Source organism: Solanum pennellii, chromosome 8, assembly GCF_001406875.1.
Source record: "Solanum pennellii chromosome 8, SPENNV200".
Lineage (NCBI taxonomy): Eukaryota > Viridiplantae > Streptophyta > Magnoliopsida > Solanales > Solanaceae > Solanum > Solanum pennellii.
Window position 1 is genome coordinate 70,381,275 of NC_028644.1, and position 14,519 is coordinate 70,395,793.

General features: G+C 33.8%; 3 protein-coding genes across 4 annotated transcripts in view; 2 read left to right on the forward strand and 1 right to left on the reverse strand.

Moving 5' to 3' along the window:
* The first annotated feature begins 230 nt into the window (after positions 1-230).
* On the forward strand, positions 231-1,931 carry LOC107027017 (growth-regulating factor 8-like). Its single transcript, XM_015228172.2, has 4 exons — positions 231-426; positions 500-631; positions 718-958; positions 1,048-1,931. Exons 1-4 carry the CDS (start codon positions 231-233, stop codon positions 1,634-1,636), a joined length of 1,158 nt encoding a protein of 385 aa, XP_015083658.1. The 3' UTR covers positions 1,637-1,931.
* A 3,105-nt stretch (positions 1,932-5,036) lies between these two features.
* LOC107026866 (protein IQ-DOMAIN 1-like) lies at positions 5,037-7,774 on the reverse strand. Its single transcript, XM_015227977.2, has 5 exons — positions 7,139-7,774; positions 6,857-7,063; positions 6,295-6,540; positions 6,064-6,192; positions 5,037-5,978 (listed from the first exon to the last, which is right to left on the reverse strand). The coding sequence occupies exons 1-5, from the start codon at positions 7,265-7,267 to the stop codon at positions 5,220-5,222; spliced, it is 1,470 nt and encodes a 489-aa protein (XP_015083463.1). The 5' UTR covers positions 7,268-7,774; the 3' UTR covers positions 5,037-5,219.
* Positions 7,775-11,227: 3,453 nt separating this feature from the next.
* Positions 11,228-14,519, forward strand: part of LOC107028492 (probable inactive purple acid phosphatase 27) — a 5,894-nt gene continuing 2,602 nt past the window's right edge. The window contains exons 1-9 of one of the 2 annotated variants that reach the window (XM_015229574.2): positions 11,228-11,447; positions 11,509-11,600; positions 11,674-11,743; positions 11,822-11,944; positions 12,126-12,218; positions 12,373-12,502; positions 13,185-13,266; positions 13,365-13,497; positions 14,218-14,423. In XM_015229574.2, coding sequence (XP_015085060.1) covers positions 11,292-11,447; positions 11,509-11,600; positions 11,674-11,743; positions 11,822-11,944; positions 12,126-12,218; positions 12,373-12,502; positions 13,185-13,266; positions 13,365-13,497; positions 14,218-14,423 — 1,085 coding nt within the window. In that variant the 5' untranslated portion in view covers positions 11,228-11,291. Of the gene's footprint in view, positions 11,448-11,508; positions 11,601-11,673; positions 11,748-11,821; positions 11,945-12,125; positions 12,219-12,372; positions 12,503-13,184; positions 13,267-13,364; positions 13,498-14,217; positions 14,424-14,519 lie in introns of both variants that reach the window. The other variant, XM_015229576.2, reaches the window with a different exon arrangement.

Here is a 14,519-nt window from a genome sequence, read left to right on the forward strand (position 1 = left end):
TTTGACGTCATTGGGGACCATACTCAAATTGTCCCGTAATAGCACAACGGGGTTAGAATGTTGCAAGTATTAGGAAGCAAATATGTGTAAAATTTCTTTCACTATGAAATGGCGGCAACTTAAGCCAATCTGAACCGCCTCTGTAATCTGGGAAAACAAAACAGTAGTTTTTCAGCTTTGGCTTTACACATTTTGTTGTTTGGAATTGGATTGGGGCTAAGAGAAAATATATGGAAAAGGGAGAAAACACTGAGCTTCTGGATTTGAAGATGAAGACCAGTGAAACTTCGTACCCTAATAAAAGGACCATGTTCATGGCGCCTTCTTCTCATCCCTACTTTTTGAAAGAGACTGCTGATGATGGAGGAAGCGGCGGTAGTGGGCCCGAAAATTATGTGAGCTCAGGGGCGTCAATCACTTGTGCTAGTACGGTTTTCAAAACCCCCAACTTTTAGCCTGTTTTTCTTTTTTGTTTTTGAAGATGTGGGTTGTTTTGCAGGAAAAATTCCTTTTACAGCCTCCCAGTTGCAGGAGTTTCAAAGACAGTTCATAATATGCAAGTACATAATGGCATCTATGCCTGTTCCTCCCCACCTACTCCTTCCTTTGCCATCTCCACCTCAATCTAACAGTAAATATTCCTTTTTTTTAAAAAAAAATTTAGTCATAGAGTATTTTTATTTTTTTGTCTAAATTTTGTTAGTTATGTATGTGTAGTGGATTTGAAGTTCTCAAGTGGGTCGGATCCAGAACCATGGAGGTGTAAGAGAACAGATGGGAAGAAATGGAGATGCTCAAGAGATGTAGCTCCGGATCAGAAATATTGTGAGCGACATGCCCACAAAAGCAAACCCCGTTCAAGAAAGCCTGTGGAAATTCACACAAATCCTACTCCCAAATCTAACAACAGACACTCTTTTCAGTTTCCGACTGTGCAGCCTTCCAATGACCAAACCAGGTGGGCAATTTCAAGTTTCATCTTATCTATGTGTGTGGGTCTTTTGTTCCTATAAATAAATTGGTTTTCTCTGCCTTTATATATGAAAGGTGTATTGAGTGGTTAGGGAGAGGAGACACAATTGGAACCATCCCTGTCGATGATAATTGTAACAGGCAACTCATGCAGTCAATAGGATTCAACACAAGAAATTCACCTGCATTTCAAGTGCAACATGAACCCAAATTATATCCAATGAACTTTGATCAGTACATGTGTAATAGCAGCAGTGACCAGGCATTGGCAAGTCAGTTAAAGAATGAACACTGTAACAACTCGATAATTGCCTCGTTACAGGGCAGGGGAACAACTAGCAATGCTTGGCCAAAAGACGGTATTAGCAACAATGGCTCTTCTACTTCGCTAACACTTTCCATGTCTGGTTGGAATCGGGGAATGGATGATGATAACAAACATGCACAAGCGGGCATTCGGATGTTGGATTCTGAGAGAAGTGGCATTGAGGTTTTGAGGTCCCAGTGGCTTAACCCTGTTTCTTGGATGAGTTCAACAGCACCTGGAGGGCCATTGGGTGAAGCGTTGTGTCTTGGAAATGCCTCTAGTTTACGTTCACCTCATGGCTATAGCAATAGCTCTGCAACCAGCAGCTGCAGCTTTGATTCCCTGCGAGAACGGTAGTCACGGACTCGACTTCATCGGGTGATCATGCAGTCTTGGCAGCTTGTAAAATGGTGAAGTCCATCTTAGTTTTATGCTTTTTTTCACTTGGTTGCTGTTCGTTAGCTACTATATTATATCTATATATACACGCACAATGTCAGTGATTATCGGAGCGGTTTTGTCCAATATTCTTGAAACCAATCTACGCTATATGACTACGTATCTGTTGATCATGCGTTATTGTTATTGTAATTGTACATTCTTAAACTTGGCTTTTATTTTTTGACCGACTATTCCTGTTTTTTCATGAAAATGACTATTCCTGTCACAATGCTTTTAACAGGAAAACTGGAATGCATTTATTTTCATTTGTCAGCAATCCATCCCCGAGTTATTGCTCTGTGCGTTTGTGGCTTCTTTGCTAGTGAGTATTGAGTGACCCATGAATATTTTACATGAGTTGAGGCATAAATTCTGATAAACGTAGCTTTGGGCTTCCGTAATAGCCCATCTGGACCTAATATATTAGTTGGGTTGTAATAGTTTTTTTTTTTTTTGGGATGAATTGTTACATTTCAGCAAACATGTTAAGAGAAACCCAAATTCCTATCCTATCATATCATATCATATATTATTATAAGAGGGAACAAAAAAAGTTAAAAGTTGAATTACCATTTTATCCTACACTAAATAAAATTATTATAAAAATATTAATTAAATATTCTATCATTAATGAAGAAAATCATCATATACACCATAATGTACACATACATGGCATATTTAAATTTTAATAAAAATCAATTAAGTATTTGGGTATACAAAGAGGTGAATTAATATGCTTGCAATTGTCATTTATTTCAGCATTTTCAATATTTTAAAATAACTTTTCATCTTACTAAATTAATTCAATGTTTGTAAGGTCTTTTCAACTTCCAACTATAGTTATAGAATTTTATAAATAGTCACTTTAGTGAAGCATGGTAAATTCATTGAGATTTTCTTCTGGAGTTTCAATACCACATGTCGTCTTCTTCTTTTTCATTATTTATCTTTAATGTGTCAATTAAAGGGTTTCATACAAGGGCCGGTAGATATAGTTAAAAATGTTATTGGCATGAATAAATGAAAAGGGTGTGTCTGTTTGTTCAAGATTTAAGCTGATACCTCTTTTTTTTCCTATTGTTTTTATTTAGTTAGTTACGTTTGAGTATTATTCTATTAAGATGTTTGATGTTTCTGATTTGAAGAAGATTTGAAAGTTGTGTTAATTGCAAGAATATTATGACTTCGCTAATTTCTTTCATTTTATCTAATAATAATATTTCAATACTCTCGTGACGTAGGAATCAAAATAAATATTTTGATTTCAGTTCATTTGTGAAATTGTTTTTTAAATAACCCTCATGAATTGTTTTTTAATTAGTTCGAGAGAAGAGTATTATGAAGGAATTTCATGTAGCAATGATAGTTTTATCCATATTGAATCTTAAAATTGTTGAGTCTAACTCTTTATCTTTATCTTGTCTATGCCAAAAAAGATCATTATGAAACTTGAATTTTAATTATCAAAAAGTAGTAAAATAAAGAGTTACAAGATTTAGGAGCTTAATAAATTGCAATCTTTTAGTCTTTCAACAATTTCAATAATACCAACTTCTTATGAACCATTCACATACAAAAGAAAAAGAAAACATAATTAACAATTAATTAAGTAAACTAAGAATATAATATTACATCATCGTGTGTATATATGTTAGGAAAAAGTTAGATTACAATTCTATTCCTACATTAAATTTCAATGTTATAAACTATTTAATAAACTAAATATTGAATAGTAAATCATCATATTAGTACATGAATTAACCATTTATGCACTTTTAGTCAATTTTATAATTAAGAATTTGCGTTTTTTTTATTAGGATGATATATGAACTTTCAATTGTAAAAACAATGATTTTTTTAGTAAATACCAATAAATTTGAAGTGGAGAAAATATGTCATTTATAAAACAAAATTTATATAAAATATTTTGGGATAAACGTGCAACGCACGTTTCTAAAACTAGTACTAGCCAATAGCCACCAATAGAGGTTCATACTTATCAAAATATATCTATGTCTTGCGCTGCACATCCCAATGCTGCCTTTAAGTCTTACGCATCAAAGCAATTTCACACTCATTTTATTTAAAGCTAAGTCATTTCATTTCTCACTAAGAAAATAAATGGCTACTTCGATGATATATGGTACTGGTACCTCAATTTTGTAGATTCCTTTGTGAGTCCAAAATTAGTCCAAATCAAATAGATGATTTACAATTAGACACTAATGCTAAGCTTTTGATGAAGAAATCCTATACTAGGGTTATATAATCGAGGAACTTTCACATATAGTCATTTAAAAATAGTCAAATTACGCTTTATAGTCATAGTTTATTAATTATGATTTGTAGTAGCTACACCCATATGTTATAGAGAGGAGAGTGGCGAGCAAGATTGGGAGAGGGAGGAGAGAGGGCAAAGAGTGGAAGAGAAGTGATTCGTATATGTATATCAGTTAGATAATTGTATACTATACATATGCATCTATATATTCTAACGAACGAGATTGGGAGAGGGAGAAAAGATGCGAGCGAGAGAGGAAAATAGTTTGTATAATTCGCGGGTACATTTGTAAAATTTAGTAATATATAGTCTGGAATTATACAAATATGATAAAAACATAAAACATAAATATATGAACTTTAAACAATTACACAAAGTATATTATACAAATTACATTATATAAATTATATTATACGAAATTTGAAAACTACACGTTTATACAAACTTAAAAAGTTATAGATAAAAAGATTGAATTTATATGTTGACAAAACTGAAAAATCAAAAGAAATTATCGTCATATACAAATAAAAACTATCGTATACAAATACGAATAAAATGAAGGATTGTTAGTTTCGAATCATACAAATGTGACGAATTATACAAGCGTGGCTTGAAGTTATTCCACGTAAATAATGATTAATGCAAGTCGTAAGTGATAATTATAACAAATTATAGTTATGATGAGTAACTAAGTAGTATAAGTTTGGACTTGAATAGCGAAGTAATGTGAAAAGTGAGTAGTGGGTACAATTGGCACACGTTGAATTATGTCTATACTAACTCAATTTAATTTTGCGCAGGAAGAGTATCTCACTCAACATTTAAAGTTGTCCCTTTCTACAGTCATGTAGTTCAATTATGTCTATACTTCAATTTTAAACATTGTTTCTTTCTACTAATTTTCTTCACTTTTCCAGTCAGCCTCACAACAATATTCTCCTTCATTGGTGGCATTAGCATATCTGGTAAAAGAAAACATTGCCTCACCTGATGCCTCCTCTGTTTTAGGTTAATTTAAGTAGTAGTTACTATTAGTTTGGATTTGAAATGTGATTGGGATATATAATTATAATTCCTAGGTGCATAATGAATCCACTAGAGAAAATGAAGAAAAGAAATACACATCAGGGCTGACAGCATTCACCTAGCACCCTGATTTTTCCTGGCTAAAATAAACAGGACACACAGGATGGCTTTGGTTAATTCCAGTAATCTTTCTCATCTTAACCATCTCCTTAAATCAGTAGTTGAACAAGGAGAAATTTCTCCACCAAGGCTGTCCGTGTAACATGATTGTTGTTCCATCCCAACATACGCAGCTTGAAGACTTTTGAAGCTAGGACTTCGCAAGTTCTGACTGTAGCCATACGCAGTGTATGGCTCAGGAATAGGGTAAGACAGCCGTTTTTTCACCGATCCAACTCTTTCTCTTTCTGGTGTGGAAGGTCTTTGTTTAGGTGTGCTTTGTGAACGAATCCGAGCTTTTGCAGACTCAGTGGCAGCCATATAGTTAGGAACTGATGCATCATTTCCTGAAGTACTATACCGGGACATTATACTGTTTGAACGGCTCGTTGAGCGTAGGCATGGAGTGTTTGCAGTTGATTGGCTTTTACGTGGGCTTGTTGAGCGCATTTGAAGAGGTTTTGGTTGACAAGGGGGTGGGGTGGCTGGTGGTTGAATTGCCGAGTAATTGTAATGGGATGATCTCTGGTGATGGGGAGAATTAGCAGTATAATGAGGACTACTAGCCTGTCTGTGAAGTGGGCTAGAGTGTTGTGATCTTCGAGCATTTGGAACCATGTTACAGTATGGCTTAGCCGTGTCCATCTCAACAGTCTTTATAGAGTCTCTTCTGTCAAATGAACCTCTGTTCCATTGCTTTGATGACATCCACTCGTCTAGCCAATTCGCTGTCTCTTCTAATTCCCTTTCATTTCTTTCTTCACTACAAACCATATCCATCTCATCCAATTCCTTGATTTTGGAATGTGTAAAAGACAGTATTTCAGTTGATGTAACATGATAATTAATTAAAGGGATACAGAAATTAAATTTGAACCTGTTGAGTAAAAGCATGAGCAAGGGATTTTTCCCGTTTGAAGGAGGCTTCTTTTCTGGCTTGTAACATTGATTCCAGCTCTACAAGTGATCTCGGACAATCGTCTGCAATTGAGCTTCCATCTCTAGACTGCACGGAGTACAAAAAGTTTACTAGTGTTAGAGACAGAGAGCGGCTAGTGAGTGCTGTTTATCACACAGTAGTAACTAAGGCGCGGAAAGTAGAACTCACTCTGGAATTCCTATCTCGGATGTCACGAAGATATTTAGAGTCCCATAAATTCGTTGTTTCAGCAAACATGGACCTGCGGCCTCCATCATGTGAAAGGCGAGCACGTTGTTCACGAACCCGAGCCTGCACCCTAAGCAGAGCTTGCATACATTTGAGTGTCATCTTAGCTTGCTTCCGGACATTTTGACCCCTTATTAATGCTTGAAGCTTCACTATCCCCTTCAATGCAATTAGTGCCCTCCTTGCCTGCAATAACAATATCTATCTGTAAATATTTAACACTCTCGTGATCAATTGAAAATGGTCCCAAATCTAAAGCTATCTACTTTCTTCTTTCTGAATTACTCCCAAAACATTGTCCATTTTATACCAAGTTAAATATCACCGACACAGGTGCATCAGCATTTTAAGGAAATCCATCCGAGCTGTAAATATAGCTTTAGATGGAGTTAAAATAGTAAGCCCTTCTACGTAACTTGTATCTTAACAATCTTGTCAGTAACACTAATTAAATGGTCAAAAAAAAGCCTTTTCCTTTGTTTGTCAAATAAGATTGGCGTACCAGATATCCTCTGAATGCTGTTTGGATGAGCACAGCAGCATTATTTGAAGGTGAATAATTGGAAGATCGTGTCAACCTTATGATCTCAAGTGCTGCTTGATCTGTGGCCACAGCAGCTTCAGGTGCAATTGCATGCTTTGGATCAACTATTGCCTTCCCTTCACTTTGTGACTGTTTTCTGAATAACCACCTTCTCTTGTCTCTTTTCTGTACAAGTTACTCCAATTAAATATTTTGTTAGACAAAAGCATATCGGTGTAGTAAAAAGAAATGCAGGATTACCTTTTCTTCATCCTCGTCTAGTTGATGCTCTATTTTAGCCTTTTTGTCGCAGCTGTTATCTTTAGTTGGTGACCTGAAAGCCCTCTTTACAGCACTCAACCATGAAGTAGCACCCTTTTTCTTTCCCATTGAGAGGTAGAAATTGCTTTGGTTAAAGCGACATATATATATAGATAGAAGAAGAGAGAGTGGTGGGCAAAAGCCTTTAGCTCCTGAAACAATAAATAAAGGGAGGGAGAGAGTGGGGGAAAGAAATGACTGATGTCTTCTCAAGTGTGCTTATTTATCCGTGCAGCATCTATTCAAAGTGTAGGTGTTTTATATTTGCATTGGCATTGCCAACACTAGTGGTGTGGTAGGGCTAAGTGTCAGCAGAGCTTTTCACCAATCAGACATTAAAATGAGTGAAGCTGCCTTAAAATAACCCCCCTCTTCTTCTTCTTTTTTTTTTTAAAACCAAGTAAAGTAATTGCTGGCTGCAACATAAGAATCCAAAGTTATTAAATTATTAGTGATAGAATGTGTCTTTTTTTCTACCGAGCGACTGACCATCCCTCATGGCTTCACGTGTTATCTGCATCTCAGAGTTCAATTTTTATCTGCAAACAATTACTTGTAAAGTAGTAGGAATATTTCTCTTCTTAGTGCTTTCTGGTGGTTGTATTAATGTTTACACCAAATTAAATGAGGTTATGTATTAATCATATGATTAAAAGATATATCTATATAGACGTTTATTAGTTTGATTGTAAATATAAGATATTTATATTTATTTATTTTTAAGAAAAAGATGTATTTTTTGTGAATGAAACAAAGAAAGTACAAGTACAAATTGATAAAGGCGTCTGCATGTGGTTATGGTAAGTGTGTAAGAGAGAGGGTGAATTATTTTTTTCCTCGAAGACTGCCAATGTAATGTGGTTAAACGAAAAGGAATCCATTTTTATTTTTATTTTTATTTTTTGGGTAAAAGGGATTTATGATAGTGCCTTCTTTAATCCCACTGACCGGTCAAACTTGTTCTATTCTCTCATCTTCTTTCCCCCTCTCTTTGATTCCATCTATTGCCACCCATTGCTTTAAAAAACTAAAAATATTTACTCCCCTTTTTAAATGATAAAAACTATGACTTCTGCTAACTTTCATCCTATTTACGCCTTTTAAATTGTGTTTTGTTCGTATGTTAATTTGTTTTTTTTATTGTACAAATAGTTTTCAAGAAAGTATGCAAGAAATTTTAAATTTAAACACTCCAACGGTCATTTATGAATAGACCTTTTTGTTTACTACCTCAACTCTAGTATTTGTGTTGGGGTTTAACTATACTAATATTCGCACTAAGAAGTCCTCTCCAATTATATATACTAACAAGTGAATGCTTATATATATATATAATGATAGAAAGTAGTGGTAATTAAGGGGTGTGATTCCGACCTGGAAGTGGAACTAGGCACATAAAGTTTATATTATTATATATATATATACACATTGGGGTTTGGTAGGAAAATAAAAGCTTTTTTTCTGCTCTTGAGGGATGTGAAATGGCACGTGAAGATAGACGTTGCCCATAAACGTTCCAATTCAGCTAACTATTTGGGGATATATGATCAGAGCTTTTATTTTATTTATAATATATAATAATAATAAAACAATAAAGTAGAAATGCACTTGCCATCTTCCTTCTAATGTTATCCCAAGTAACAGTGGTAGTAAACATTGTAACATGCTTATCTGATCACAATGATTGGGGAAAACTTCTTGCTTTCCTTTTGTAACACATTTGCAGTCATCTCAATCTTTACACACGCAATAGTTTGATCAAACTATTAGTAGTAAAACTCACATAACATACACACCTTATTCAGCTTTTAAATTAAAAGTATATACCTTGCTAAATTTATGTCTACTAAGCGTGCGTTGTGTTGCCTTGGAATTAAAAGATCAAACAAAACATTCATCCGTTGTGCTTTTCAGCTTTCTGTCTAAACGTGCACTAACAATGCTGCTACTTACAATTCTCATATCATTCTCCCTATTTTAATTGATACTACTATGTTTTATTATCTTACCACATCTTTGCGTCTAGCTTTTATTTTCTCGACCCTCCAAGAAAACTACCAAAAAAAGATATTAGACCGCATGAATCGATATTGCCAGTACTGGGTTGATTTATATCTTAAGGTTGTTGGACTTGTACATGCATCAATATGAAAATTGTCGTATTGTCTATAAAGTTCATGCCTATCAAGTTTGTTTTCTTTAATTTGCTACTTCTATATCTTCTTGTGTTGGATAAATAACATCATCCTCAAAGAAAGAAAGAAAAAAAATCTTGTTTGGCATTCAAACAAATTTTCACATTCATATTTGAAAGTAAAAAAAAAAAGAGTTTAATGTAAGGTGTATAAATACTCTTAGTTGTATAAATCATGCAGATTTAGTCCAAAGAAAAAATATCTTTAGATTATCTAAGCCAAACAACTAATACTATTAGCTAATAAAACGAGTATGGATTGGAGATGACAAAATAATGATATCATGAGATTGATTTACCATCTTTGCTAGTGTACTAGTGATTTATAACTGTCTTCGATACAAAACAAGTTTTTGGACTTTAAAGTCATAAATGGTCGCATGACGTGGATGGATATCCCTTGAATTTGATGATGGGCATGCAAAACTTAGTTCAATAGAGGTGTTATCGAATGTGCTGATAACATTAATAGAAAAAAAAAATTAAATGTAAGTTGTATATGTGAATGCACTTTTAAAAAAATATATCTATATATCATATATTATTTTAAGTGGAATGGTTTTGTCTTTAAAGTTGAATTACAATTTTACCCTTATTGTTAATTAAAATATTTTTAAAACCTAATTAATTAAATATTAAGTAATAGTATTTCAATTATTTTTAGATTATGAGTTATTTATTAGCATGAAAATTAAATAATTATTAATTATATTATAAAATTAATTTTTTTTGGGTGATTAGTAAAGTTATTTCTTAATGCTATTAAGTTTTAATTCTGGTTACACTTGAATGTGTAGTTGCATATTCTACTATAGATAATTTTTATTATATATAAGATGATATATTGTAGATGAACTTGTATTTTAGAGGATTAATTCATTATTTGAAATTCTTTGTCTAATTTGATGTGGCATCGCACGAAGCATGTTGATCTTAATAGCTTGTCATTTTACATTTGATATTATATGTACATTCTAACTAATTATTTCTATTAAATTCGATTATGAAAGGACTCTAAAATTTAATTCAGGCAAAAGGTAGCCTATTTCTTTCAAAAGTTCATATAACTCATTACACATTTCTAATATTATTTTAATAAAATATTACTTAGCTTAGAATACATGTGCAACGCACGTGCTCGAAAATTAGTGTGTATATATATATATATATATATATATATATATATATATATGAATGCTCTTAATTGGTTTATAAGCCTTAGGGGTATTATAGCCAATAGAGCATCTTTAAATTAATTTAGCTCCAGCATAAGAAAAATATATGTTTTTCTAAAAGAAATGAAATATGTTTTTGTTTGCTACTAAAATTTTAGGGACCAATAAGCAGACAATCCTTTTGCATATCAAATTACTGTGTTGTATGTCTGGTGTACGATTATCACCATAATTTGACTTATATATTGGCAGTTTAAAATAACATTATTAGATTACTTCAATCAATAATACATATTAGTATAACAATCCTGGATTGATAATTTGTAAGAGATGATAAATATGCTGCTACTATTAATTTTTGCAACAATCATGAATTTGTTTATGTAGGCATTATAAGAGGTAAAAGTATATATAATTCAATAAATCGTGTTGTTTTAATTGTGATGATTTTGGAGCAACACATATTTGGGTTTGGGTTGAATCTTTAAGTTTAGGACCATTTTATTATTATCTTAAGAATGCAAATTACAATGACACTGATGTGAGAGCGAGAGGATTAAATTTGACTTGACTTTTTAAATTTAGCATAGAAAATGTATGTGTATGTTATGTAGCCACGTAGTGAAAGATCTATTATTTACATTAAAATTATTACTCTAAAAAAGAAGAGATAAGCAAAAAATACAATATTTGTTGGAGCAGAAAGGCGGCAACTTTTGCCCAAATGAAGAAGTTTGTTGTATGGTTTTTGGTGTTATTGGGTGTTGCTTCAGGTCATAGTGGAGAGCAGCCTTTATCAAACATTGCAATCCACAGAGCTACTCTTGCACTTGATGAATCACTCACCATTAAAGCTTATCCATTTATTCTTGCTCCCAAGGTACTTGAATCTATATATCCTTCTTGGCCTTTTTATGTCTTTAATTCACATGACATGACAGGGTGGTGACACTGAATGGGTAACTCTACATCTTGGCAACCCCAACCCATCACATGATGACTGGGTTGGAGTTTTCTCTCCAGCAAAATTCAAGTATGTACACCATCTCTACTTCCTTGTTGTTAAATAAATTTGGAATGTTTATTCTACTCCTTTTGCATCTCAGTGGATCTACATGTTATTTGGAAAATGATGGTAAACAACAGCCTCCATATATTTGTACAGCCCCAATTAAGGCAGGTGACTACAATTCAACTGTAATTAGGAAAGGTGTTTGCAATTTCTAACCTAAATAAATAATGTGTCTCTCGCAGTATAACTTTGCAAATTTCTCCAATCCGGATTATGCAAAAACGGGAAACACTTCTCTCAAGTTCCAGTTAATCAATCAGCGGGCAGATTTCTCCTTTGCATTGTTTACAGGCGGGTTGTCAAATGTCAGTTATATCTATGCTTAATCTTTTTCACTCCCACCCCAAATTTCTATTCTAGATGTATTTGTTTTAAAGCAAATGCCTACAAAAAATAAAACCTCCATACAACTTACCATTCAAATTCCACCATTTGTTTGCTGGTCTTCGTCATGTTTCCTTAAAAATACCATTATATTTGTTGCAGCCAAAGCTGGTAGGAGTTTCAAATTACATATCATTTGCAAATCCTAAAGCACCACTTTATCCACGGCTTGCTTTGGGGAAATCATGGAATGAAGTAAGTTGGTGCTAGCTAATCACCAGTTTTATTTATTTAGTCTAATGTTAAGGAAGGCACTCTGTCCTCACTAGCTATGTCACCATGAAGTAAATCTTCAGTTTCTTTTAAGGTACATTGATGAATTCTAAATGAATCTCTTCTCCTTCCATAGATGACATTGACCTGGACAAGCGGCTATAATTTACTTGAAGCTGTTCCTTTCATTGAATGGGGTCGGAAGGGTGATCCCCAACATCGCTCACCAGCAGGAACATTGACATTTGATAGAAATACAATGTGTGGTATGTTACAATTTTTTAGTTTGAAGTTATGTTTCAAATTTAGAAAGTGAGGGAAAAACAATAAGTATCATAGCTACAAATTAGTTATGGAAGACGACTCATACTTAATTAGCTTTAGCATCAGGTGCTTCCCTGTTCTGTAATAATCATTTGCAAAAGCTCTCAAGTTAGAGAAAGAGAGTCTTCTATTTGCTACCTGCAGGTTCAGCCTGTTTAAAACATATTTAAGCATATACAAAAGACTACACTCCCTTTTAAAAGTATATTACACACTATATGGAGTTCAAGTTTTATCATTTGTGCATATGCATAAAAAACTACAGTTCTTTTTCAAGTGAACTGCACTATTTGGGAGTTCGAGTTTTGTCATTTGTGGATATGCATTTCCACTTTCTAACACTAGAACTAGCATAGAACGCTGTCCCATATTCCTCTTACTGACTGATGCTGCATGTGGTTATGGTCTATATATAAGACAGACTATTGGTGTCTAGTCCATCTTCTGTAAAGGATGTCTACAAAGGTTCTCAGTGAATGTTAGACATCAGAATTTCAATAAAACTTTGAAGGGTTAGAAATCATGATATTTAACCAACTGCTCTTTCATTATATCTCGCGCCATCATTTGCAAGCCAATGAGATATATCAACATGAAGTAATACTTCTCTTATGTATGCTTCAGGTTCACCTGCTCGAACAGTTGGCTGGCGTGATCCAGGGTTCATACATACTAGCTTCATGAAGGATCTTTGGCCAAGCACCTTGTAAGTTTGTTCTCCAAATTGTATTGCGTCAGGGATAAAACTTTTACTTGATATCAGTTCATGTATAATTGTGTTCGATGAAATGGTAAATACATCAGGTACACATACAAGATGGGTCATATGTTGTCAAATGGTTCCTACGTTTGGAGTAAGATGTATTCCTTTAGATCATCACCATATCCAGGACAAGACTCATTGCAGCGTGTTATAATTTTTGGAGACATGGGAAAGGTAACTTCAGTTGCCAATTACTGATGGTCTGATAATCCATTTCTCTGCTCTTTCTGGATATAGTATCAAATTTCTCTGCAGCATTTCACTAAGTGCATTGTAATTCAAGTTTAAGATGTATGTGAGTAGTTTTTCGAGCCAACAAACTGTTCATTTACTACCACATATTTAAACAACAGTCTCTTCATTTACAATCATATTTCCTTTGGAATGTGTTTGATCGGATAAACTATTAACTCTATGCTTGTGTTACCACTGATCCTATAAAAATGTAAAGCCACTTCATGTGGCATCAGTCATTTACTTTTGAATAGAAATTAACTGCTACACTATATATTGATGGCCAAAGACTAAGCTTGGTTTTTCTTCTTTGTTGAGCATTTAACGCCAATTGGGAATTCGCTTGTAGGATTACCTCTCACTGACATAAGCTGAATGTTGTGGTAATCTTTTATGGTTCCCCTATGCTGAGTCTCTGTCCATTCTGGAATAACTGTGCATTTTACAAAAGCATCACCAACCATTTACCAACTTGAAGAAATGTGCTTCATTGAATAGTCTGGTGAATATCAGAAGTACCTTTTGGTGTATTAGTTCTTGTAGTTGTTTGTTTGAGCAGAAGACCTGGATTCACAGAGTATTGTGTTTTTGTCCTGTTCCTCACCTCACTCTTTTTGTCAATACGTAAATCACTAGACTAAACTGCATAGTGATTTTCAGGCTGAGCGAGATGGTTCAAATGAGTATAGTAATTATCAGCCAGGCTCACTGAATACAACGGACCAACTCATCAATGACCTTAAAAACATTGATATAGTTTTCCATATAGGAGACATTACCTATGCCAATGGATACATATCACAGTGGGACCAATTTACTGCACAAGTGGAACCTGTTGCATCAACAGTACCCTATATGATTGCAAGGTTCGCGCCCTTAACAATATTTTCTGTGATTAAGCTTCAATCTTGGCTTTCTCTGTTTATTCTTCTATGATATATATATATATATATATATATATA

What these genes read in the sequence shown, in the direction of transcription:
- LOC107027017 (XM_015228172.2), top strand. Translation starts at nt 231, where the DNA reads ATGGAAAAGGGAGAAAACACTGAGCTTCTGGATTTGAAGATGAAGACC. An exon ending in GGCGTCAATCACTTGTGCTA is followed by an intron (nt 427 to 499) that starts GTACGGTTTTCA and finishes GTTGTTTTGCAG; the next exon opens with GAAAAATTCCTTTTACAGCC. An exon ending in ATCTCCACCTCAATCTAACA is followed by an intron (nt 632 to 717) that starts GTAAATATTCCT and finishes ATGTATGTGTAG; the next exon opens with TGGATTTGAAGTTCTCAAGT.
- LOC107026866 (XM_015227977.2), bottom strand. Translation starts at nt 7,267, where the DNA reads ATGGGAAAGAAAAAGGGTGCTACTTCATGGTTGAGTGCTGTAAAGAGG. An exon ending in CAGCATTCAGAGGATATCTG is followed by an intron (nt 6,541 to 6,856) that starts GTACGCCAATCT and finishes TTGTTATTGCAG; the next exon opens with GCAAGGAGGGCACTAATTGC. An exon ending in TCCGAGATAGGAATTCCAGA is followed by an intron (nt 6,193 to 6,294) that starts GTGAGTTCTACT and finishes TACTCCGTGCAG; the next exon opens with TCTAGAGATGGAAGCTCAAT.